Source organism: Centropristis striata, chromosome 7, assembly GCF_030273125.1.
Source record: "Centropristis striata isolate RG_2023a ecotype Rhode Island chromosome 7, C.striata_1.0, whole genome shotgun sequence".
In the NCBI taxonomy this organism is placed as follows: domain Eukaryota; kingdom Metazoa; phylum Chordata; class Actinopteri; order Perciformes; family Serranidae; genus Centropristis; species Centropristis striata.
In genome coordinates this window covers 6,214,747-6,241,889 of record NC_081523.1, presented here as the reverse complement: position 1 = coordinate 6,241,889, position 27,143 = coordinate 6,214,747, and the positions used below count along the sequence as shown (strand labels likewise).

General features: G+C 37.6%; 2 protein-coding genes across 2 annotated transcripts; one reads left to right on the top strand and one right to left on the bottom strand.

The window, feature by feature from the left end:
- Nucleotides 1–801: 801 nt before the first annotated feature.
- hspb8 (heat shock protein b8) lies at nt 802–21,689 on the top strand. The gene is made up of 3 exons (XM_059337780.1): nt 802–1,458; nt 10,791–10,854; nt 19,472–21,689. Exons 1-3 carry the CDS (start codon nt 1,041–1,043, stop codon nt 19,644–19,646), a joined length of 657 nt encoding a protein of 218 aa, XP_059193763.1. The 5' UTR covers nt 802–1,040; the 3' UTR covers nt 19,647–21,689.
- Nucleotides 21,690–23,502: 1,813 nt separating this feature from the next.
- si:dkey-1k23.3 (heat shock protein beta-1) lies at nt 23,503–26,253 on the bottom strand. Its single transcript, XM_059336647.1, has 4 exons — nt 25,890–26,253; nt 25,434–25,497; nt 25,101–25,221; nt 23,503–23,994 (listed from the first exon to the last, which is right to left on the bottom strand). Exons 1-4 carry the CDS (start codon nt 26,251–26,253, stop codon nt 23,503–23,505), a joined length of 1,041 nt encoding a protein of 346 aa, XP_059192630.1.
- Between the last annotated feature and the right edge of the window lie 890 nt (nt 26,254–27,143).

The window sequence follows — 27,143 nt, the reverse complement described above, 5'->3', positions numbered from 1 at the left end:
ATGTCAGAAAAACAGAAACACTTTTCCAGCTTTGTGAGGGGCATTTTGTGGCGTCTTGTCCACTTTTTGTTGTTTTTTCCAACACAAACCACTGAACACACAACAGCACCTGGAGCCAAAAGCTGCTTCTCCATTTTTTAAAAGTTTTTACCAAGATTATGATGGGGAAAAATGCTCAAAGAATCTAGTTGTAGTCTTTTAAATAGTTTCCCTGCTAGACAGTCTGTCTAAAATCTCAGTGTGACTAAAAACTCTAAACTCTTGTCTTTAGATGTGAGCTGATAGTTTTCTGGGAGTCTTTTCCAAATCTTTTCAGAGTCTTCTGATGTATCTGTAGCATTAGATGTGTTGTTTTATCCGTGCTGTGACATCAGGGTGTTTAAACCTGAAGCTCTGCGTTGTTTTCTATTAAAAAGACAGTGAGTCACCCCAAGCGGAGGCAGCTCAGCTCTGCATGAGTGACAAGTGGACAGCGACTTAATTTGGTAAAAGGGGGGCTGGTCTTGGGTCAGCTGTTGCGCGTACACTGCAAAAAATGTCCTCATAAGAGAGTTATTTAATCTCGATTTAAAGCTTAACCTCTTTTATGACCCAAACAAACATCTGAAGCTGTTTTTTTCTGATTAAAATAAGTGTTTTCTTCCTTTTTTCTCTTTATTTTGAAGATTTAAAGACCCTCTTTGACTTCTTAGATGGATATTTTTTGCAGCGCGGCTCCTCTCCAGATCCTCCCAGCACTTTCCCGACACTTGCTCTGTGCAGACTCATCGTCTGGGAAAACCAGCGTCCAGTATAAAACCCAGAGCCAGGAGGGATTCACTTTTTCAAGGAAAAGGCAGTGCACACTTTGACACTTTGCTGTTGGATCGACTGGTGCCTGGTTGCGTAACGGTGATGCGTAAAAACCAAAAGAGATAACAAGAAACAACTTTTACCACGAAGATTTACGCACTTTTATTTTTTTATTTACAGAAAAGTTTTTGTTCGGGGGTTGTTTGGCGCAAAGGGCAGAACTTTAACTGGTTTTAACTCGGCTGGACATGGCAGAGGGAGACTTCTACACGATGGGAAGCCGGCAGAGGTTTCCCAGGGACCCGTTTGGAGAGTCGCCGTTCAGAGACCAGTCTCCGTTGCTCGCGTCTCGGTTTATGGAAGATGACTTTGGGATGCCAGCTTTCCCCGATGATCTGTCCATGGACTGGCCGGGCTGGGCTCGGCCGGGTCGGCTCGGCACGCGCCTCAGCTCCTCGCCCTTCAGCAGCAGTTTACGCACAGGTTTCCCCCCGCGGCAGTCCACGGGAGGCCCCGCCGTGTACACCAGCAGGTACGGGGAGCCGTCCTCCCGGAGCTCCCCCACCACCACCGGGGGGGAGCCCTGGAAAGTTTGCGTGAACGTGCACAGCTTCAAACCAGAGGAACTAAACGTGAAAACGAGAGACGGATTTGTAGAAGTTTCAGGTGAGTAAGGAGGCCTGAACTCCATGTAACCACACACTCAGGATCCAATCCAACCAATCCACTTTATTTATAGAGCACAGTTTTAGCAAACACAAGGTTTCCAAAGTGCTGCACAACAATAAATAGATAACACAATACAAAGAGATGAAGTAAACAATAGAACAGTAAAATGCAATAAGATAAAATACATTAAAAATGGGATAAAAATAAATAAAATAAAATGTAAAATGTACTGCCCGCACAAAGTAAAATATGCAATATAATCAAGTTTATTTTTTAAAATGTATTGTTGTTTGCACTTAAAAAAAACATACAATCATAAGGAAAGAACAGTACAAGAAACAGTTAAAGAAAAGATCAAAAAGCCCAAAGAGCTTCTTAAACCTATAAATAACTATACTTTAGTATAATTAGTATATATAATTATATATTAGTATATAATTAGTATTACTAATTACATAGCTAGATGAAAATAAAGAATACAAACAAAATATAAACAAACCAAATAAAACAAAGGCGTAGAACATCTATAGGGATTTTTGAGCTTGGTCTTAAAAGAATTTAAAGATTCTTTTGGACATGATTCTGTTAGATTTTTTTATGTCATTCCACAGCACCACACCTTGATAAATAAATGAGATTTTCTTTAGATAACTTGTTACTTTTAGTCTTTAGTGCCTGGAGGTCAAAGTGAAACCACCTGTTGATTCCCCACTGTGACCATCAGATCAGTTTTATTTATAGAGCACATTAAAACAACAACACATGCTGTCCAAAGTTCCTTTAAAGTGAGAATTCAATAGGTCAAACGCATAATAAGAATAAAAACAACAGGTTATCCTTAAGGCATGGTATCAATAAACACATTCATGGAATATAAACTATTTAAATTGACAGAATAGTTTCATCTTGTTGTGAAAACATTAATTAGCTGTAGCTGTCATTAAGGACACTCAGGTCATGCCCTTAGTATTACTGAATGGACATCACATTATTATTTTTAAGACTTTTCAGTATTTCAAAACTAAATATCTATGAATATTGCTTTTAAGACAAAGAATACTAAAATGATATGTTTTTTTCACACACAGTTTCTCTGTGGAATTAGAATTAATATAAACATTTACACCTGAATTTATAGAGATAAAATCTCAAAGAAAAATTATTAATAATAATAATAATAATAATAATAATAAATTATAATAAAGCAGTTGCAGTATATTTTAGCAAAAATAATAAAAATATATGTAACTGTTTTATATGTATTATCATTAGTAGTAGTTGTAGCAGTACTAATATTTATTATCATTATTATATATAACTGGTCTATATATGTTATTATTTATTTTATAAATATAAAATTATTTTATATGTATTATCATTTGTAATATTGCTATTATTATTATTAATAATAATAATAATAATAATAATAATAATAATTCTATATGTATTATTATTTTTGTAATATTGCTATTATTAATTATATCATACATATATAATAATTTTATATTTATAAAATAAATACTAATAATATATATAGAACAATTATATGTCATGATAATAATAATATTTATTATTATTGATAATAATAATAATAATAATAATAATTATTATTATTATTATTATTATTAATATTATTATTATTATTACAATATTAATAATAATAGTTTGGATATTTATTAATTTATTTTATTTTTTAAATATTTTTTCACCAGGTGGTCATATTCTCTTAAACAGCCAAAAACAACAATCATGTGACTGTGAGACACAACAAACATCCATCCATGTCCACAAGTCACACTCACACAAAATGTAAAACCCTAACTCCTAAAAAGTTGGGAAACTGTGTAAAACATAAAAAAACAACAGAATTTATCAAATTCAGAGTGCAGGTTTATAAAAGTTTATCAGTTTGAACATAAAATCTATCATCTTTGTACAGTTTTCTATCAGTTGACCAAAGTGCTGAATAGTTATAATAATAATAATAGTAAATAGAAATCATATACAAATATAGTTAAACAATGAAAACAATAAAATACTAAAAACAGTAAAACAATAAAATAGTAATAAATACTCAATCCAAGAACAGAGTTAGAGATAAAAAATAAAATAAAAGCCTAAGTAAAATAAGCTCTGTCCCTTCAAATTAAAGGCCTGAATCCTAATGAAACCAATCATAAACAAGCCCTCGCTGAGCCTCTCTGAGGATCCTCACTCTAACCGAGCTGAGAAATATTAGCTCTTTCACTTTGGCAGCGGTTTTGAAGCGGCAGAGTGAAATCCTCTGCAGCCTCGGCCTCCATGAGTCTCGCTAAACAGATTTCGGGGACTGGGACTTGCACGTTGGCAGGCAGATCGTGGAGCTCGGACACCTGTTTCAGATTCCTGCAGAATCACTCCCTCAGTCAGTCGCCCATGAGCTCGATTTAGATTTAAGGCAAGGCCCGTGACAACAGTCTCTGTTTACAATAAGACAAGCTGCCATTAAACACTGGAGAGAGAATGTTCTGGAAATAGGATCACACTTTTCTACCCGGCAGCGTCTTCACGTTAAAGTCGGTCACTCATTAAAGGAACAAGTTGTAGAATTTGCTTCCTCATGTCGGTGCTTGAAGAGAGCGAGGAGGATTCCAGGGAGGGAGACCCGGCCGGACCGCGGAGGGCACAGAGGACGGCAGGCCGGCCCCCCGGACCCTCAGAGTTTTTTATAAACACATTGTTGGTATGCCAGTTGGGTCATTCAATCAGCGCCATGTTGGGCCTGCCGCGGTGACTCGACCCCGCTGTTCTAAAAGTGTGATACAAGCGTGATTAGTATACGGAGCAACAAATGTTCAACACAGAATCTTCCGGATGACTGAGTGGACTCATCAGCGCTGTCACCGAGAGAATCTGTCGCTTTGAGTGTCACCAAGAGCTCCTTTCTGCTGCTGACACTCACTGGAAGCACCATTCACATGATACTGAATCTTTAAAAGTTGGTTAAAGTCTCACTGAAGGTTTCTGAAAGATACAATGGTAACGCTTTATATTAAGGTCCTTATAACCATTAATTAACAAGTAATAAGGCCCTTGTAAGTCCTTACAAGATGCTTATTAACATTACTGTGTGTTTATAAGGTTATATAAGTGTTAATAATGGCATTACAAACACCCATGACCCCACCCATTATGTCTTTGCCATGCCTTTATTCATCTTATTTTGTTTGCTTATTGATATTAAAATATACTTTATTGCTCATCTATTATAAGTTAACTATAAGTTAACTATGCTTTTTGCAACTACCGGATCTAAAGCGAGAACAATGCCTTATTACTTGTTAATTAATGGTTATTAAGGACCTTATTATAAAGCGTTACCAATACATTTTTTTAAAAAGAAGCAAATTTTACAAAAAAAAGACTGTCTTATTGCTCGGTTATTAATGAAATGGTGCTTTTATGTGCTTTACTCTGCATCTGGCTCAGTCTGAGCTAAATAAAGGGGACACGTCGGACAAAAGCTCCACATCACCATAAGTTTCAATTTTTAATGGGAGCCACTTCATCAAGTTTGCGGATCGGAGATGGCAGCCATATAAAATCTATGAGAACTAATATATCTTCCAAGCCACTCAGAAGGTCAATCTTAGTGTCAAAATCTACATTTTCTTGGTCAAGGAATCATTCAAACAGATATGTTCATTTTATTTAGGTTTATTTGTCTGCACAGTTAGAATTACATACAATGAGAAAAGATAACAAATAGTGTAAAGTGCAGGGAGAGACAGAAACCCAGATGAGTTTATTTAAATCCTCCACCTAAAATGTCATAGCTATAAGAAAGCAATAACAAACTGATAATAGGAAAAAAACATATGTATAACATCAACAACAAGTTAAATTAACTTTATTAACTGGGCTAATTGATCCAGCAACTGATGAAAGTTACTTCGAATCCAGTTTCTGTAATATGACAACACTTAGTTTAAAGCTAGAGTAGGCAGCTTTATGGAAAAGGCAACCCCCTCCCCAAAAAAAGCCTTAATTTGAAAAAATACAGCCCTCATTTTTGCAACTTCCACAAGACGAGCATGTGGACATGTACGCACTTAACACACTTGTATGAGTACTGGTCATTCATTTTAATAATTCTGATCCTGATCCTGATGGTGTTTTAGTTGCAACTTTTGGGCCTGAATGTAACATGTAACCGGCAAGTCAGTGAGAGAGATCCGTAAACATCGCTGCTATAGGACGAGGGGGCCAAAAACAACTTTGGTGCAACAAAGTTTAAGAAACAATGAAAGTAAATAATGAAACTCTGGCATTTTTCCTGCAACAAGCTCCAGCACAAAGCACATTCCCTCTGTTGTTTTTTTTGTTTAGCTGCTGTGAAATGCCTGAAGCTGCCTTCAAGCACCTTCAAGAAATCATAAAAAGCACATGACGTCACACAAATGAGACCTTTAACTCGTTGCTCTCATTTGAACGCAGCATTCAGATGACAAACTGTGATTCGAGGCTCTAGTTAGTTACATTAACATGGAATTGAAATACCTGTGAGCCTTTGGCTACTGTTAGCATAAGGCTAAACTATTAGCAACATTTTCCTCCCATCTCTGAAACGATTCGCCGATATTGACACGTGTTGTATTGCGTTACTCTTTTTGATGAGTCCGACTTCCTTTTTTTGTGTTGCTCTGCAGAGTAGGCAGTTGTTGCCAGTACAGTTGCACTTCCTTTTTCTGCAGGATTTTCCACCATTGAATCATCTGAAGGGATGTACATCTGTGTGTGAATGACCCCTCTGATTGACCTCTGATTGGCTAAAGTCTCCATTCAGAGCCAGGAGGAGCAGAATTATTGTTTTCTAAGTGGCCACCTGAATGACAATACACCAAGAAAAAAGGGGGGGAAACTGCCTACCCCGGCTTTAAAGACGTTATTCTATCTATATTATTTATTATTTAACTGTTCTATTTTTTTTTTTTTTACAGATTAAGGTAGATAATCAATTAGGTAGATCTCCTATAGGAAAAAGTAGTGCAACAGGTTTCTAACTGAAGTTAATTTGCAGTTTGACCCTGTAAAGACGACACTGAAATGAGACAGTCGTGTTTTTTGGCCTCCGACAAATTAAAGTTTAAGTTTAATATTGACCCTTTTGCTGCAGTTTTGGTCTCCACCAACTTGAGCAAACTATTTGATTTGATTTATTTGGCACAGTTTTAAAAGAAAGAAAATAACATAATATTTATATGAAATTTAAAAAAGACATGCCAGGAAAGCCCAAAAAACCCTCATGGGGCTTGAATAGTGGGATTCCAGCATTTTTAGCATAAAAATAAAAAAGAACAAGGAACATAGAATCATACAGAGTAAGAAACTAGAAAAACAAAACAAATGCACAACATAGCAATGAAACAAGAATTATAATAGGTTATTGAAATAACTATCTGTCACTTTAGCTGCTTAATGTTCCACTTTGTTTAACAGCTCCTTGTGTCTGTCTGCCAATTCTGTGTAGGGTGGATAGCATACAGAGGGTTTATCAGCTTGTTTTACTGAAGACATTTTACCTTTGAATTACCTTGAATTTACCTTGAATTATTGAAATATGCAAGAAATGTAAGGAAGACAGAAAAAGAAAGAAAATACAGAAATATATAATTAAAAAAAATACCATATGGCCTTACTGTGGTCCATTCCAGAAAAACAATTATATCAAGATGTCTATCTTTTTAAAGAAGAATTTGTTCATCTGCTAAATTAAATTGTAACATTATAAGAATTTGAAAATGAAAAGGACAGATAGAATGGCTTAAAACCATGATTTTCTAATAGCTGTTTTTCTATTGTCTAACAGTTGCTTTGCAGTCAGTGCTGAAAAAACATTAAATCAAAATACTGAATCGAGTCATGACCTTAGAATTAAAAGTCTAATGGAATCGTGACACCAGCAGCTGCCTGCTGCCACTGAACATTATGTTGATGAGAGAGAATCAAAACAGTGAAGTTTGAGGGCATAAAGTCAAAGTATGGAGCAGAAAAACACTGAAATCCTCTGTAGAAGTTAGTGGTTATTCTCTTCTCTGCCCTGTTTTGTCACGACACAAACCTGTAGTCATTTGACCTGAATGTTTATGTTTCAGCTCAGCTTTACAGAAACTATAACTACATGGAAGTCATGGAAAATATTATTATTATTTTCTTCAATTTCTTGTTCATTTTAATGCCTGGTACAACTAAAGGTACATTTGTTTGAACAAATATTATGATAACAACAAAAATGGCCCATAAGAGTTTAATTTAAGAGCTGATATAGTCATTTTCCATGGTTTTCTCCATGAAAAATGGTACCTTTAGTTGTACCAGGCATTAAAATGAACAGGAAATTGAAGAAAAACAATGGTCTAATATTTTTTTCCATGACTGTATATACAGAAGGAAGCACAGTGTATTTATCAGAACTTTAGTGAACTTGACATTGCAAATAGTTGAAAACTTAGTGGACTTCTTCACAACACAATCTTATGAGGGTCGAAAAGTGAGCCTTGTGGAACTCCAAAGGGCTCATGAGGTGCAGCAATTTTACATGAAACTTTTGTTGAATTGAATTGAGTTGAAATTTGCTTTAGAAATAAAATGACCCTGTCTTGTTGTGAAAACCTTCCAACATTCCTCGGGATCAGTGGTGGAATTTAACTGTCACTTGAGTATTTCCAAAATTATAGCTTTATACTTCTACTTCACTACATTATGAGGGCAAATATGGTACTTCTGACTCCACTACATTTAGCTGACAGCTTAAGTTACTTTTCAAATGGGGATTTTAACATAAAAAACATGATACATTTGAAGTGAATATGCATGTTTATAAATTAAAACACATAAAAGTATATTAAACAGTTAAAATAAGCCCTAAATTGACAGCAGCAAAACACTGCTTACATAAATGCATCAATAATTATAATTTAATAATACATTTAGAACATAAAAAATAATCCGAGTGCGTCCATTCTGCATAACGAGTACTTTTACTTTTGATACTTTCAGTACATTTTCTGCTACTTTTGTACTTTTACTTCAGTAGGTTTTGAATGCAGGACTTTTATAGGTGTATGTGTTCCCTCATGACTCAGTAACAAAAGAATAACAGCTTCATCTGCAGATAAGAAAGCCACAGCTCTGTCCTTGATACTAGCACAGGCAGAAAAACAATTTTAGTAAGTTATGCATGACGGCAAGATCCCGTCCGTCATCTCTCCTCCCGGAACATTATGAGCATTACATAGAGCAGCTGGAATTTGGCATCTCTGTCGTAAGAGACTGAAAACACGGAGAGGCAGCGCCTTGTTGGACTTCTCTCTGACCGAACGTCCATTATTCATGGAATGGGATAACTTCAGAGTCTCTGTGAGGTTTAAATAATAATGTTATGACTTCACCGGTGATCTTATAGCTCAGCTCTCTCTCTCTGTTCCACCCTCCACCTCTCTGTGGTGGAGCTCTTCCTGTCAGAGACGTCACTGTGGGGGTATAGGGTAGCACATAGTGGAGTGCAGCCGGGGGTTGAGGGGTGGAGCAGGAGGCCACGCTGCTGCTGGCCGCCGCAGTGATATTTAGCAGCCCCACAGCAGCTGCTAGCAAGCCCAGGAGATAGAACAGCCATAAACAGAGCCGGGAGGAGGAGGAGGTGGAGGAGGTGGAGGAGGAGGAGGTGGAGGGTTCAGGGGGCTTTCCAGTCTCCCCACACTGCAAAAAAAGAAAAGTTGGGTGAACTCAAAATTTCAAGGCACCAAACTTCGATAGAATTTTAAGTTGGACAATTAAACTAAATATTTTAATTTTTGTTTTTGAGTTTGCTCAACTCTGAATTCAGATTTTTGTCAACTCAACTGTAAGTTGTACTAACTTATAATTTTACATTGTAATAACTTTTAATCTTTACTTCTGCTAACTTCTGCAATGTGCTGAAGTGGTATGATTGTAACGCTGCTATGAAATGTCAGCTAATGTTGCGACCACAATTTTGAGTTAGCATTGATACGCTAATGGCTACTCTTATAGCTGTAACAAGCAGCGCCGCTAGCATCAGTTAGCCGCTAGCTTTCGCTAATGACCGAATTTCACCGCTTTCCCGCATTTCACAACAAAGAAATAAGAGTTAGCAGAACTATTGTCCCTTGTTGTGAACCCCAACTTAAAGATATAAGTAACAACAACTCACAAACTTGTTTTTGAGCAGACAACTGACTTCCTTTGTTGTGCTAACTTACATTATTGCCCTAAATGTCAATAATTTATATTTCCAAGTTTTACCAACTTAAATCACAGTTTTAGGCCAACTTTTAGGTTGCAGTACAACTTCAGACCAACATGTCCTGATTAGGGTTGTCACGATACTGAGATTTTCAATTCGATACCGATACCGAACAAAGACCCCAAAATTTAACAGAAATATTTTTAACAACAAGAAAAATGCAACACATTGTTCCCTCGAGGCAACAGTTGCATTTTAACATTTTCCATTATTTAATTAGAAAATAAATTGCATGAAACTATCGAAAATTTTAGTTTACTCTCCTATTAGTAGCAATATATTATCCCAGATGGAAAAGGGCCAGGAAATGACGTTTTGAGAGCTTTTTTTTGTGACGCAAAATGGCAAAGCTGTTGTCCTTTGGAAAAGTCTGCAAAATGGGGTTTCAATATGGCCTCCGGGAGGTCATGTGACAAATTAAAGCATTGCTATTGGTTCCCTATACTCTTCCCTCTTTTTTAAGGTATTGCATCACTAAAAAAGATGCATTGTAGAAATTTGACAGGCCAAAAATGGGGCAACACCGTACCATAGAGAGTTGAATAAAAATAGCCTATAAAATAACAATATTTTTCGGAAATAAATATATTTATATGAGAAAAGAATAATGAAAATTACTAAAGAACTAAATGTGACAAACCCTAGTAAGAGCAGCATTTATACATAAAGAAAGACATTTTTTTTAACTATATCGATATATGCGATATAGTCTAATTCACATTAAAAAATATATCAATATATCTTTTATTTCGATATATTGCCCAGCCCTACCTAGAAGATACTGAAAATGGAGATATTATTTCAACAAAGTGAAAAAGCTGCCAAATGAAATATATTTCACCACCAGTGTTCGAATTCACATCAATTATGAAGCTCATTGCTCCATTTAAAGGTTAAAAGGTCCTATTCAACTGGTGATAAGGACACTCATTTACAATCTGAACTTAGTCATATTTGAGGTTATTAATAGTTACTCGGCTCATTCACTTATTTGCTGACATTTTGTTGTTTTTCTCTTTGACAGGGAAACATGAAGAGAAGCAGGAAGAAGGAGGCATAGTGACAAAGAATTTCACAAAAAAGATACAGTGAGTATGAAGGAGTGTCCATGTGGGTGTTGTAACTCCTCTGGGTGGATGATTTATGTCCTCATGTGGATTTTGTTACTCAGTTACATACTGAAGTTAAAATAGGTCAACAATGACTTTTGGTTTTGCATGAGACACACAGCAGGTGATCCAGGGCTTACTCTACTTTCTAGTACGTAGCCACATGACCAATACCACGAAGGTTGCGGGGGCCATACCAAAACTCTGAACTAAATTCTGCTCAATATTCATTTAATCGCTTCATAAAATACAGTAAATTATCTGGTTTTGAGCTGCTACTGATAAGAATACATGTTATGATAAGACTGTTAAAGTGGAGTAAATCAAATATAGCAGTAAAAAGTAGTAAATACTCCAATCACTATATCACTTTTCCACTTATTTAAACACAACTGTAAATTACCTTTAGCAAGGTTCCCATTTGTGTTTTTGTATTATATAGCTTGTTTTTCATGTTTGTGCATTTGCTTGGTGTTTTACAATGTTGTGGTGCTTTTATTTTGAAAAGGTGTCGTCCAGTGTGAAACAGGTGCTTTAATTTTGAAAGGTAGTGACAGGAAATAACAGGTGCAACGGTTAAATTAAAAACGAACGGTTAATAATAACGAGTGCGTCGTAATTCATATAAAGTTGAAGTTAACTTGTTAAAGTTTATTTTCTTCTGTCATATATATTAGTGGCTATATTTGTTGTCTTAACTTAGTAAAAGTGCTTGTTAGCTCAAGTGCTAATGCTAATGTTTGCTATTGTTTTCCACCTCGTAGCTCTTACGGTGGATTCACAAGGTGACCAAGGAATGTCTTATATTTTATTTTCATGGAGATACGATTTTAAATAAATCTTGTGAACTATCAGTTAAAGAGTCGACCGTCATGAATGCTACTAAACATACATTCAAACCACAAAAACAATATAGAGCAATAGATGCAACCAATGTCAAAAGTAAAGAAAGACTGGGAGAGCCAAAATAAAGATTTTTTTCTAAATTTTTAAACTTAATTTTCAGCAATTTTGTTTCCTTTGTCAATTTTATTCCCCCATTGTCTTTGCTTAATTCTGTAAGCAACATTGTAGCTGCTTTTTTTTAAACTAATGTATGTAACATTTGCTTTGAAAAAGTTTTATGTGAACTTTGCTTGCTAAAAAAACACCACATATGGTTTTAAATTGATGCAGTCCAGAGCAGCAACAGATGGCTATTCAGCTTAAAAGATGGCCAGAAAATTCAAGATACACTGAAAACTAAATGCTAATTGATCAGAAGGTTACTTTTTTTAAACTTTTTGTGCAGACAAAACAGCATCCTGCATGTGTTATTGCTGTTTTATTTCCATCTTAAGACTGTAAAAGTCCATACAAAGTCAGTCTTCTAACTTTGAACAGCTGCTCCAAACTCACATCAGCTTTGAGTGAACAAACCAACAAACAAACTCCAATCAGAACTTGTCAAACAGCTGCTGGCAGAGCAACACTAACACTGGAAACAGACATTAAATGAAGGAGAAGTATTGTTGTTAGAGCAGAACTGCAGGAAAAGGTCTCACTATGTGTCGACTTTTTCATTTTGTAACTCATCCAAACCAAACAGGCCGCGGAAGTTTCCACAACCTGGTCGTCTCTGTGCCTTTTAATTGGGCCGTGAGAAGACTTCAAACAGCGGAGCTAATCGCTGGTGCGAATCGCCGTCTCGCTGGCGCGTCACTCCAGTTCTGCTAATTTCCTGTTAGCTAATTAGTAAGCAGTTGTGCTCGCCCCGCACTGTTCATATCACAATCCTTTTAATTGGAAAGCCCTCAGATCAGGCCCGTGCTTCTCGGCTAAGCAGAACCTAAAACCAGTGACTGGATATATAGAGAGAGGGAGGAGGAGGAGGAGGAGGAGGAGGAGGAGGGGTCATATATAAATAACTGACCTCGATACCCAAATCCTCTGCTTATATGAAACAGTGAGATAGCACAGAGGAGTCACACGGCTGTCTGCAAGGCTGACAATGTACTTTTTATTCAAGTTACAGGAAACTTTACTTGTATTCATCCGTGGAAAGTAATTGAGAACTTTTACTGAAGTTCTGTATTGAGGTAGTTTTAGGGCTGGGCAATATGGACCAAAAGTCATATCCTGATTTATTTAGGCTGAATATCGATATACGATATATATCCTGATATTTTTATCACAAAGTGAGAGCAAATGTTCAGTCAAAGCCAATTATGAAATATCACAAGTAGTTTTATTGAAATTGTTTATTGTATAACATTTTTATGTTTATTTTACAGGAGAACTTTTTTTTTGTTTTAAATCAAAGCTCCATAAAGTGCACTTTTAGATAAAAAATATATTTTAAAAAATAGCCTGTGAAATAAAATAGGCCAATCTTTTTCTCAAATAAATGTTTATTTGATAAAAGAGTACTAAACATTACAAAATAACTAAATTAGACAAACCCTAGAAAGAGCAGCATTTATATATAAAGAAAGAAAAATAAATTGAACTATATTGATAAATGCTTTATGGTCTAATTCCATATCACATTTAAAAATATATTGATATATTTTTGATATCGATATATCGCCCGGCCCTATGTACTTTACATAAGGGAAATATACTTTCTACTGCTTGTATATGGCAGCGATGGAGGGACTGGGAATAAAATATAAAAATAAAAAACAGCCGAGGACTTTGTGACTCTAAACCAGCCCATTAGTTTTCAATTTTCATTTAACCTTTATTTAATCTGGAGAACTCATTGAGGGCAGGGCCCCATTTTCAGTAATGTCGAGGGGACAATTACAACAAATCATAAAAACACACAATGAAGTTAATGACAAAAAAAACAAACAATAACAGTCGATAACAGAGCGCAGTTACAACACTTTGTTTCAGGAGCAAAACAGTTTGTAATCATGTTTTTTTGTAAGTGTTTGCAGCAGAAAAACTAAAAGCAGTTTGTTTACACACAGAACTTCAAGCATCACCTGAGTGGAATAACAACTATGTGACCAGTTTAATAAAGAGGTGTTATATGATGGTATAAAGGCTTTATGAATACATAAAAAACAATGACTGTCCTGTCCACCCAAACTTTTTTGATACAAAATGAAATTTTGTTGTCAATAATCATAGCCATTCATGCAGAACAGTGAGCTCCACAGGTGGAAGAAGTCTTCAGCTACCTTTAGTTAAAGTACTAATACTACACTGCAGAAAACTACTACAAGTAAAAGTCCTGCATTCAAAACTCAGTAAAAGTACAAAATGATCAGCATAAAAATGTACTTAAAGTGTTAAAAGTAAAAGTACTCGTTATGCAGAATGGCACTTAGATTGTTTGATATATTCCAAATATATTAATGTATTATTATTATTATTGATGCATTTATGTAAGCATCATTTTAATGTTGTCCAAGTAGGGCTGATTTTAACTGCTTAATATACTTTTATGTGGTTGAATTCATAAACATGCCTAATCTTTTTAAATTGAAAGTATTTTTTCATGTTTAATTTCACCTTGAAAAGTAACTAAAGCTGTCGGCAAATTGTAGTTAAGTAAAAAGCACAAACTTTGCCTCAAAAAGTAAAGTAGAAGCATAAAGTTGCATATGTGGAAATACTTAAGTCAAGTACAAGTACCTCAAAATTGTACTTGAGGGCAATACTTGACTAAATGTATTTAAGTACAACATTTCTAAAGTTTGCTGCAGTACGTCAACTTTTTATTAAATGTCCCGCCCCATCCAGGCTGTGATTGGTCGGATCATGAAAAGTGACCTTAACGAGCCCATGTAGACTTAATGAAAGTTTCAACAGAAGGCCCCTGATATACACAGATAAAAAGTCTTGCTTATCTTATCCGTATTATCTTCTGTTTTTCCACTTCGGCTGCAGAAACATGTTGAGCTGGTTTCACTGGGCCGCTCTCTCGGCTGTCTGGGTGTTTAGTCTCAGTAAGGATTTACTAGCAACAGCACCAAATATAATTTAAAACATTTGGCTGCATCAATCTCAAGGGACTTCGACCTCATATCTCTCAGCTTTTCAGCACCACTTTTCAGTTTTTTTAATCTCTTTTTGTTTGTCCGTTTATCTCCGCTCCACTTTTTCTCCGAAAGGGACGTGTCCAAAAGTAATTGGCTAGAAAAAGGGGCAGCCCACACAGCTCGTTTTATATGTTTTATGTGCATATTTTGCGTCATATTGGCCCATTTGTCAAGCGGCCCACTGGGAGTCCTCCCGGAGCTCCAGATGGCCCCACGACTGACAGCTGTAGTTACTTGTTACTCTGCAGATGGAGATTTCACCTAAAACAAAATACAATAAGCTTATAAAATACATTGTTTCATATTAATCCTGCAAGTCCCAGATTTAGTTGACTTGTGACCTTGTTTACCGACAGAAAAAACTATGTTGTTTGGGCTTCAGTCAACGTTTTAGATATGCAAACTCTTTATTATTTTCTACTTTATTTCTCCATCTTTTCAATTATGTTTCTACTCTTTCTATATTTATAATAATTTTATCTTGTGTATCTTTTTCATTTAATGGTATACTATGAATGAATTTGAGCTATAGCTGAGGTGCTGTACAAATTAAGTTATTATTATTTTTAGATGTCTAAAGATGATCATCTAAGATGATCATCTTCTCAAATGGCTTCATTAAAACCACCATTTGAGGCCAAAAGAGGTAAATTAATCAGAAATTTGACAAAAAAATGTACCAAACATGCATATTTCCCCAAAATGTTGTAGAGTAGAAGAATAAAAAAGCATGCAATGAAGATATTTTATTGAATATTCTCTCACAATTACACTAAAACACAGTAAATGTACTTTATATATGTTATGCATGTATTTGACTACAAATAGTCTATGCACTGTGTGGAAACGAGACCTTAAAGAGAAAGTAGATTCTCCTAAAAAGTAAAATAGTTTATACTATTATTGATAGAATCCTCTGTTAACGTGCATTGAACCGCAACAGGGTGATTTTTTTCTGTTTTAAAACCCTCAAACAAGTGAGAAATATGTCATTTATTAACCAAATATGTTGTTCTGAGGCCAAAGGTAGCTGGAAAACCCGAGGCCAGGAACATAAAGACGACATGTTTAACACGTACTCAGCCTGCCTGCTCTCAGTGTCTCTGCTTGGCTTCTCTGCAGGGGAAAAACATATTGGACAGTGTTTTGGCACCTGTACAAAATCAATGTGTGAGATAAAATGTGCGCTCGCCAGAGGTAAATAAACTCCACGAGCTGGACAGATAAGGTTTCTGCCTGAGTCCCACGTAATGGGCCGGCTGAGTGATTTGACTTTGTCAGAAGGGGCAACTTTGCTTCGCAGCGATTGGCTCCTTGAAGGAAGCCGTGTGTGTGTGTGTGTGTGTGTGTGTGTGTGTCTCTCGGTCTCGGGGGTAAAGATACTGAGACGTGTGTCAGCCTGTGTGTGGCTTTAAATGATAATAAAATATTCAACATTAATACTGGCTAATACTCAAAAGTCCTTTCCCCCCAAATACACAATATTACATTTAACAATAAGTTACTTTGAACAGTCATGGGGGGGGGGTTAGACCATTGTTTTCTTCAATTTCTTGTTCCTTGTAATGCCTGGTACAACTAAAAGTACATTTGTTTGGACAAATATAATGATAAGAACAAAAATAGCTCATAAGAGTTTAATTTGAGAGCTGATGTTGAGACATTTTTCATGGTTTTCTTGATAAAGATTTTGGTTATCAAGAAAGCCATGGAAACTTGCTAAATATAGAAAATGTCAGTATGTAAGAATAAGTAAGATTTGTGCCATTTTATATTCTCTAGAAGGTTAAAAAAAATAGGAAGTCACAATATACATGTATTGTTTGTGACTGCTCCTTTTCTGTCCCCTGTGGAGTAACATCCTGTCTCTATCAGATCTGCCCGTCTACTGAGTCTTTCAAGTCCAGGCAAAAAACTCACTTTTATTCTTAAGAGTTGCCTGATAGAGCTACATATGTGTCTGATGATACTGCGTTGTTTTAACGATGTTTGTTAACTAGCGTTGCTATTGTGCCTGAGTTTTCACTGTCTTGACTGTGATTTTATACACTTTGTACAGCACTTGGGTCAACGTGAGCTGTTTTTAAATGTGCTTTAGAAATGAAATTCCCTTAGAACATGACACAAAATCAACAATCACCATCCATCTCATACGGCTCCACTAGCCTGCACCCCACAACTCCTCTGTTTTGGACGTGTATTGTCTTGTTTTATCTAGATTGGATTTTCTATAATCTTACTGTTGGATGCTGTATTTCTATTATAGCTACAACTTTATCTATTTTTTATGTAATTGCCTTTTTCCCACCTACACATTGTCCTGTTGCATCCCAAGTTTAATCCAGATTTGACTTTGTGTTCCTTGAGTTTCTCCTCATTGTCTTTGTGAACTTGGTTTTATGTTCTGGATGTTGTTGTTGTTGCAGCAAACCCAAATGAGACTGTATGTGATATTTGGCTACATAAATAGACCTGACTGGACCTCTCTGTCTGTCTTCAGTCCCTCCTGATGTTCTTGTATTTCTCAGTGGAGTGGGAAGCCAGTGGAGGGTCCTCTCTAATTAAAAGCAGAGTAAAGCCACAGTCTCCTCGTCTGAACGGGGCAGCCTGATGTTTATATTAACTCCCGGAGACACTCGGCTGCTCACGCAGAAAACCCACCATGCCCATATTTGGCCACACACACCGTCTGGACGAAGAGCAGCTCCGTGTGTGTGTTTGCCCTCTACATTAGAGGACTTTCATTCTTAAAGTGACATGTTTTATTTTGAAAAATAAGCTCAAAATTAACTTGAAGTACCTATCAGTTTGATATGTAACATCATTATATATAATTATATCTAGTTTTATGTCCTCACATACTGCAACTCTGGCTGATTTTTCCATCACTTGCAAGGTTTGGAAGCCAATTATCCCGCTCTGCTCCGGCAAATATAACATTTCCAGCATGAGAAGTGTCAAAAAAGTGAAGCGAGGAGGCAACAAAAAATGCCAGACACAAAATTAGCTGTTACCTTTATGACAGATAAGAGCAGCAGATTAGGAGACGCGTATACACCGATGGAGGTTTACAGACTTCTGCAGCTCTCATTAATTGGAATCAGGCTTTTAATTTCTTTTTTCCCCCATATATATCTTTATTGGGTTATCAAGACATAATACATATTCAGTCGTTAAGGATACATTTCACTAATTTTTCCCCCTTTTAGACCCCCACCCTGAACTAGAGAGTCACATAAAATAAGCAAAATACAATAAATAGCCCTGATAATAAGCAAACACAACTCTCTCCCCCTCAAAGAAAAACAGGAGGGGTGAACAGTAGCCAAATAAATAACCCAAAAAATAAATAAATAAAATAAAAAAGAAATAAAAAGTGTCATTTAGAGGAGGGATCCAGAATGCTTGAGGAAAAAAACAAAATTTAGCTATAACAATTTCTATATGTTGTGCCTAGAGTTCAACCACCAAATCAACATACCAAAAACAATTACTGGCCATTTAAAAGTTATATCAATTTATCTTAATTAGAACCATCTATTTAAATCATCTAAGGATGGAATCAGGCATAATTTCTTCTTTTTTTTCATATATATCTTTATTGGGTTCTCAAGACAAAATACATATTCAATCGGTAAGGATACAGTTCACCCACTTTTTCCCCCTTTTATACCCCCCCTCCACCCCGAACTAGAGAGTCACATTCATATAAAATAAGCAAAATACAATAAATAGCACTGATAATAAGCAAACACAACTCTCTCCCCCTCAAAGAAAAACAGGAGGGGTGAACAGTAGCCAAATAAACAAAAAAAACCAAAATAAATTAATGAAATAAAAATAAAAAGGGACATTTAGAGGAGGGATCCAGAATGCTTGGGGAAAACATTTTTTTTAGCCATAACAATTTATCTATGTTGTGCCTAGAGTCTGACCACCAAATCAACATACCAAAAACAATTACTGGCCGTTTCAAAGTTATATCAATTTATCTTAATTAGAACCATCGATCTTAATCATCTAAGGATGGAATCAGGTTTAATTTCTACCTCTAGACGACATGTTTTCTCTCCCTCGTGTTTGTTGCAGAGCCGGGAGGAGTTTTACTGAAAACTCCTGATAGCTTTCAGTTCTTCTCCGGTGTGAGTGGAGAACGAGGAGGACGGAGTGAGCATTTTTTTAATAACAGTCAAAATCTCGAGCCAAGTGTTGCTTTTTTCTCTCCCTCTCCTAGATATGCAGCTCTAGGATCATCCAACTGCAGGCAGTTTATTGGTATTGACAAAGTGTCGATAAAAAATCCCAGCATTTAACAATGTTTGCACGGCAGCTCTTACGGAGGAAAATGTCACACTTTTGCATGACCTCCGAGCAGGAAGCAAACTGTTTCTCCAGGCTGTTTCTTCTCCTTATTGTGTTCCTCCCACTCATGCTTTTCAACATGCTGAACACACAGCAGCTTACAGATTTTCCACCAAGTAAACTTCTGCTCAACTTCTTATCCTTTTGCATAAAAACACTCAAATTCACTTTCTCACCACTTTTTCTCTCTGTTTCACCAGGATCCCGTTAGATGTGGACCCTCTGACCGTGTTCGCCTCCTTGTCCCCTGAGGGCGTCCTCATCATCGAAGCTCGCCAGACGCCCCCGTATTACCTCTTCAGCAACGAGGGCTCCCAGGGTGGAGACGAACAGGAAGTGGAGGCCCTTAAGCCCCAAGAGGCCCCTATGGTCTAAACAAAAAAAACCCGACCTCAATCCTCACATATAACAAATCATCCTGCACAATCGATTACAAGTTTGATATGAAATGTGTGGCCTTCAGCTTCATGTTGTAAGACACCTGGAATTAAAATGTGTAAAATATTCTTTAGGTAAGTCCTATTTTGATTTCTTTATTAAAGCTGCACAAGGCAAGTTGTAATGCATTCAAGCAGAATAGTGAAGATTTGGGTATCACTTCTCTTTCATGTTGAATGTAAACCCAAAATGTCCAGAAGAACCAACAAAAAAAGATAGTATATATTATCTTTCAGGCTGTTCTCATTCACTTTTCATACTTATAGCTACAAATAATTTTATGTGCGGTAACTTTTAGATCATGCAATTTAGATGTGCAGCCTTTTACGACCCGTATAAACGTTTGTTGTATGGCAGCCATCTCTTTTGACCTTAGTTATTGTAAAAAAAAAAGGGTTGTAGAATAAAGAGCGAGAAAGTCAGTTATAGGAGGAGCTTAAAGTGGATGGAGGGGTCAGAAAAACACAGGACTTTCTCCCTGGAGGCTGGTGTTCATGTTGCGTATAAAACAAAAAAGACCGTTATTTTGGTGTTACCCAAAAACCCGCAAGAACAGACGTCATTATCCAAACTATATAAAAACCTTTCAGGAACGTATTATATAGAAGGGTCATAGTATAAAGAGTGAGAAAGTTCGTAAAAGGAGGAGCTTAAGGTGGATGGAAAAACCCAGGACTTTCTCCCTGGAGGCTGGTGTTATATTGCGAGAACAGACATCGTTATACAAACTATATAATAACATTTCAGGAACGTCCAAGCTAACTAATTATCGTATTGCTAAATGTGACTGTTGGCTATCTAAGGTTGGCAAAAGAGAATGTAGATCAATTATTCTTGACGTTCACATTACTTCCATACTGTTTTCACTGCATTGGTAAAGCTTGTAATGTGCCATCTTCCTTAAATTCAGTGTCTGCTTAACTTGTAAATTAACTTGTGTGCATAACTACTTCACTTTCTACGCCATGTACGAAAGTAGTTAGTTTTGCCCAAACTCTGAGATTTTTTCTTAACCTGACCAAGTTCTTTTGTTGCCTAAACATAACCAAGTTGTTCCATCTTCTAACGTTAAACACAAAATAGCGATTACGTGTTTAAAACAGTGACCCTTTGACTATTCCTCAACATTAAACAGTTTGTAAGATACCGTTTACGAGGACACTATTGCATGTTTATCTTCAGTAGGTAAGTGTTTAAACGACCTTCTGTATTTATCTTAAAAACAGTTATAGCTTCTGCAGGAAGCCCTCAGTGTGTTAACTTGTCTTGTGCAGCTTTGATATTGTATATGGGCACTGGTGGACTCATGGGGAGTCGGTGCCCTGTGCCACTGTGTTGGAAAAAAAATCCAAGTTTAATGCCCCTATGGTAGATAAAACATGATAATGTGCACTTAAAGGTGCCCTTAAATTAGAGAAAACATGATGAAGTTGCTGGGCCACTGATGCATTATTAGTCATATAAAGTTATATGACACTGTACATCAATTAAGTTTATATTTGTATTTATATTAACATGAAATTGATGTAGTGGAACTGTCTTTGCATCAAACGTATTGTATGTGATTTCTTTGGTTTTTAAAAAAAACATGACAAATGTGCCTTTATTTCCTTGAGTGCCTTGACTTAGTTTGTCTTTTGAGTTAATGAATGTCACGTAAACTGACAAGAAACGAAAGGAAGTTACCTTTTGTGGCTTCATTAGAGGGTGAGTTGTGTGCATTATTACTGTGTTCTACCAAAGTGTATTGTAAATATACTTCAATAAGTGCCAATTCATGATAAATAATAATCTGACGTGTTCCAGGTTTTGCAATATGGTTTGCATTTTTTTTTCCTCTTTTCTATTTGAGCATTCAGGAAGATGGCTGCATGATTGTTGGAGCGGACAGACTCACTTGTTTGCCAAAGACGTTTGTTTCCTGCCTTCTTTTCTGTCGATGTCTTTGTATTGGCTGATGCAATAAAAACGTCCAGCCAATCTCCCAGTGTGTCTTAACATCTGTGTCTTTTATTGAGAACTGTGCCACTCACTGGCCTGGTACCAGGGATCCAGGGAGCCTGTGGTGTTATTGTTGGATAACAGAAGGAATTGGGCAGCAGATTAGCGGAGGGCTTAGTGCTGGGTGAGATTGGCACTGCTGTGTGCTGCAGAATGGGCCGAACGCACGGAGGCAACACTGCCAGAGCTTTTGTATGCAAGTGCGAAAAAAAATTGGGGCAGTTCCTTTGCATGTTGTGTGATGCAAAATAATGTAATCTTCTCTGTGTATTAGAATCAAGAGGGATGATCAGTTTGAAAAACTTTCCCAACTGGAGTCACACTGGGGAAACAACAAAAAAGGCCTCCACAGCTTTGGCTGTGCAAAAAAGGCGCCGCTTTGTGCAACGTGCCAGCTCACATAAACTGTCAGAATTGGTATTAGATGACGTGTGGACTTGTGTTGCCATGGCAGCAGCATAATTGGTCAAGTTACTTGTGTAACAAAGTAACTAATGCACAGCTGTGTAAACGTATAGTATCTATCTATAAAAACAAGAAGCGTCTGTGTGTGTGTGGATGTGTGTCTAGGGCAGAGGTCTCAAACTCAAATTACCTGGGGGCCGCTGGAGGCAGTATCAAAATGACCCAAAAAAGATACACAATTATTTAAAAAAACACAAAATTACCAAAAAAAGTAATTAAAGGGACCTTTCACAAACAACACGGTAAAGTGCCATTCAAATGAAACTCACATTAAACTTTCATATCAAGGTGGGGGCCACAAAATACCGTCACAAGGGCCGCAAGTTTGGGACCCCTGGTCTAGGGCAAATCTCTCTGACCGTTAGTCAGACTGACCTCAGATTTCGTATGTGTCTTGCTCATGGCACGAAGGTGTGCATCCTCGATTTTGAAGATTTTTGAATTGATTTTTCAAAATATCATTATTTACGTAGGGACGCCTTTTAGGGGAGCTCCGCACCCTTTTATGGGAGCTCCGCCCCATTGTGTGATAGGCCTACACCTGGTCAGTAACACAATTCACTCTGGATTTACACCCTGACTCATCTCATCTGTAAGTCTATTTAGCCTACCTACCTCCTTCAGAGCTTTAAAGTGCGCTACAAGGTTTGACTTTCCAATAATATTCTAATAGTTTCCAGCTAATATCAATGTTCAATGTGTATGTGCTGCATTGTGTGGTACCTTATGAAAAGTAAGTGTTTGCAGACGTTGTAGTGGTCTACATGCAATGTGAAAATTCTGTTATTCGCGATTAGCATGCTAAGCGGAGATTTAGCTTTATTCACTTATTATGTTGCATCTCCCTCTATACGAATACATACTTCCTACGGGCACTGCACTAGTTTGATTAATGTCTGATTAACTTCTTAGCTGAAATGGCATGATAGTGTATCACTGGAATTACTGGTTCAACTCCGGCCTGCAGCTCTTCTGTGTGGAGTTTCCATGTTTCAGTCTCCCCGTGTCAGCGTGGATCCTCACCGGGTCCTTCAGCTTCCTCCCACAGTCCAAAAACATGCACTTAGGTTTAATTGGTGACTAAATTTCAGAGGTAGCTATGAATATGATGCTCATGAATGTGATAATTATCGTTCATACTCAGACATGGAAGCATGTAGAAATAATGAGAAACACAGTATTTGACATTTTCACATGCTATTGCTTTATTGGAGCTCCAAAGACAGCATGGTTATATATGGCTGTTATCTTTATGGACTAGAATGCATCTGTAGGACTGGTGCAGGGCAAGCTATGCAGGCAGGTTCAGTGTTTTCAACATCTTTTTCTACTCAGTGTGTCCTTGTTTTATGTCTGGACCCTCCAGCTCCTGGCTCGGGACTTCACTCGGTGGACCCTTGCCCAGCTCCGGCTCCTCAGGGTGGGTGATCTCCTCAGCAGCCTCCCCTGAGCCTGCCATTACCTGGATCTCTCCATCCACGGCTGGTTCTTTGTGTTCCGGCTGTTTGGACATATCTGTATCTGGGCTTTCCTGGGCTTCACGCTGCTCAGAAGAATCTTGAAGACTCTCTGGGCCTTCGCCATCGACCGGTGCTGTAGGGTGGGACTCTCCAGCTGGCTCTTCATGGGTCTCCTCCTCCTGTCCCCTCCTCTCTTCATGCTGCTGAAGGCCAGCTGTGGCGCCGCCAGACTGGGCCTCATCACCACGGACCTCTGGTGGAGACTCTTCCACATCATCCTCTGGTGCTCTGCTGCTGTCGGGCTCCGTATCAGGAGCTTCTTCTTTCTCCTGTTTTTCTCCTGTCACCTCCAGCTCCACCTGTATTTGTGCATAAATATGTAGAAAAGGTCATCAGTGAAATCAAATAAGTGGCTATGATTAAAGGTTAACTCGGCTTTCATGCTCCACCTCAACACTGAACCGGCTTGCCTGTCAATGTACAAGAGAGAACTCAAGAGGCACTCTGAATAGGATGCAATCAGCAGATATTGTTCAGAACTGTGAAAATCTCCAGTTTTAAACCGTATACAGTCAAAGAAAAAATGATTAGACCACCCTTGTTTTATTTTATTTATTGTTCATTGTAATGCCTGGTACAACTAAAGGTACATGTTTGGACAAATATAATGATAACAACAAAAATAGCTCATAAGAGTTTAATTTAAGCTGATATCTGGCCATTTTTCATGGGTTTTTTTATAATGATTTTGGTTATTATCAAGAAAACCATGAAAATTGGCCAGATATATATATACTATATATATATATATATATATATATATATATATATATATACAAATGAAATGAAATGTTAAGTTTACGCAACAAATGGTTACATTCCATGACATAGTACATGACATGGTTATATTTTACTTTTAATGACAAAGTATTAGTTTTAAACTGTGCTATATAATTGCGAAGATAAAGACTTTGTTTTCTAATTATAGTCGTTAAATCTTTATTTCAGACAAAAAGGTCGGTGTCATCTGCAAACAACCGGAATGTGGCGTTAGATGCTGCAGGGATTATTTATGTTAAATAAGAAATCTGTGGACTTTGGCCACTAGAGGTCGCCATCTCATAACAAACGTAAATATGGGTTGTAATTAACTGCATGCAGAGATGACCCATTGACATACAGCCATTTTTAGATGAGAACGGTCTGCTTAAAACGGTTTAAGGCTAAAGCCAGCAGCTGATTAGCTTAGCTTAGCTTAGCATAAAGACTGGAAACATGGGGAAAGAGTTAGCATGGCTCTATACAAAGATAACAAAATTAACCTTTAAAGCTCACTAATTAACTGTAGACATACACTTATTCACATGTGGGATCGGCCTTCTCATGTAACTGTTGCCAATAAAGCTAATAAGCACATCCACCAAACTGTCAAATCATTTCTTTATATGTAAAGAAACCCGATCACCTTTATGGGAATGATGATAGCAGCAGGAACCGAGGTTTCAGAAACTGGAGCCTCCACAGTCAGGATACCATCAACAGAAAGAGTGGAAACGATTTTGGTAGCATCAATCTCAGCTGGGAGCCTGAAAAAGACAGGATCCTGTTTAGAATGTCTCTACATGCAAAGTGCCAGTGTTTTCAAATTCAATTTTTCAGATCAGTGAGCATTTTAGAGAATGATACTGGCAAAAAAACAGACCCTCAAAGCTGCATTTGTGGCTGCTGACAAAAATTTAGAATAGATTGAACTGTGGGTATGTCATCATCTGTGGGTTAATATGTTTACTTTGCATACCTGTATTTCCTTGTAAAACATCTGGCAATAAATCCATGCTCGTCTGGCCTCTCCTCGTGTCTCCCTGGGGATGGATTACCGTTTATGGGAAAGAATGTGAGGACACACACAGGAATCAAATCAAGCAACACAGAAAAACCACTCAACACAGAAATTAATTTCTGCCACAGAGCTGTGATTTCCCCGAGCACATTATTTAAGCAGCTTTCTAATTTTGTTACATTCAGCTTTCTTTCTATCAGTGTTTAGTTTTAAGGGGGTTTATTCCATGAACTGTGAGAGAAGTCAATTTAGATAACTCTGTTAGAGATAATAATATTAGATAGATAAGATTATTATTACTTCATTAAAAGTAGAGAGTATCCAGTGTGTAAAAAAAAAAGTAATTAGCAATGCTAATAAAGTGAACTTTTTAGGGCTGTTTAATTAGCAGGACTGTACGCTAATGCTCTGTACCTCTGACTTCCAGGAATCCGTCTATGACGCTGAGAAAAATCTCTGAGGGGAAGAAGTGAGCCACTTCCAGGCTGACCCTCCACTTGTACTGCTCCTTGCTAATCTGGCCGGGATGATGCATCGACCCAGAGATGTAGGGCACAAACAGTGGAGCGGGTATGTACCCTGGCCAGGAGCAGGCTGCCAGACTCCTCTGGAGCTGGTCCACATCCATCCACCGAGGGTCCCTTGGCTCCAGGAAAGGCGGCAGGCCAAGATCCTGATTGAAAAGCCTGCTGGACTGCCACCACTTTCTCAGAGGGTACCAGGGGACTCCACTGTCGTACCCCCCGCACGACGGCTCTGTTTTGGCCTGTTCGCTCATAATTCCAGAAATTAAATTACACACAAAACACCCCCTCTGTAGACTGAAAACAGGCGGCCCTTTTTTGTGATGACAGTCAGTGAGTATCTTTTGGACTCTGCAATTAAAAAAAACTCCTTAATGAGGGAGGGAATGATAAAAGAAAGCCCAGGGTGGTGAGACGGAGAAATCTCAGAGGGGCTTTATATACCGCTCCTGTCTGTTTTAGCACTTATTAAGCACTCATGCCGATCCCATGAGAGGGATGTGTGGGCATGAGGTGATGGGTGTGGAGAGGAGGCCGTTACCTCTTGCTGGCCCGAAAAAGAAGGCGGCAGACTAATTAGTTGTATTTATAACTTTTAAGGGCGCGATGGCAAATAGCGTGCAGTTGGCCGAGGCTAGTTTGTGTTTGAACTGTTGCATCTGTTGCCTGAAGACCGTTCTTCTCACATCCCAGTGAACTCTATTCTGTCAGCGGTGACTGGGCTACTCAGTGTTGTCATGAGCCAGTGAGAGTGCATTTCACCCCTCACAGTGGCAGCGGTTTGTCTGGAGCATGAAATACCTCTGCTCAGGGCTGAGGAGGACACCAAAATTATCTGTTTTGTGTTATCTGAAACGTTTCGGCGGCATGTGTGTGCACTGAGTGTGCAAAAGCTCCCTTCCACTCCATTTTTCTTTCGCTCGGCAGTTTCAACAGGATTATTATTGTTCCCTCTTTTATCAAGTGTGACAGACTTGTCAGTGTTTCATTTTTAGAGCCGTGTGCCCTGAGATCTCGGCATTCTGTCCACTGGAGCACAAAACAGATTGAACAGATGTTTCTGACACTTTGTGTGATGCCTCACCCACAGATTCTGTCTGTAGGATATGCTGTGAGAGGTTAAATTGGGTTTCACTGCTGCTGT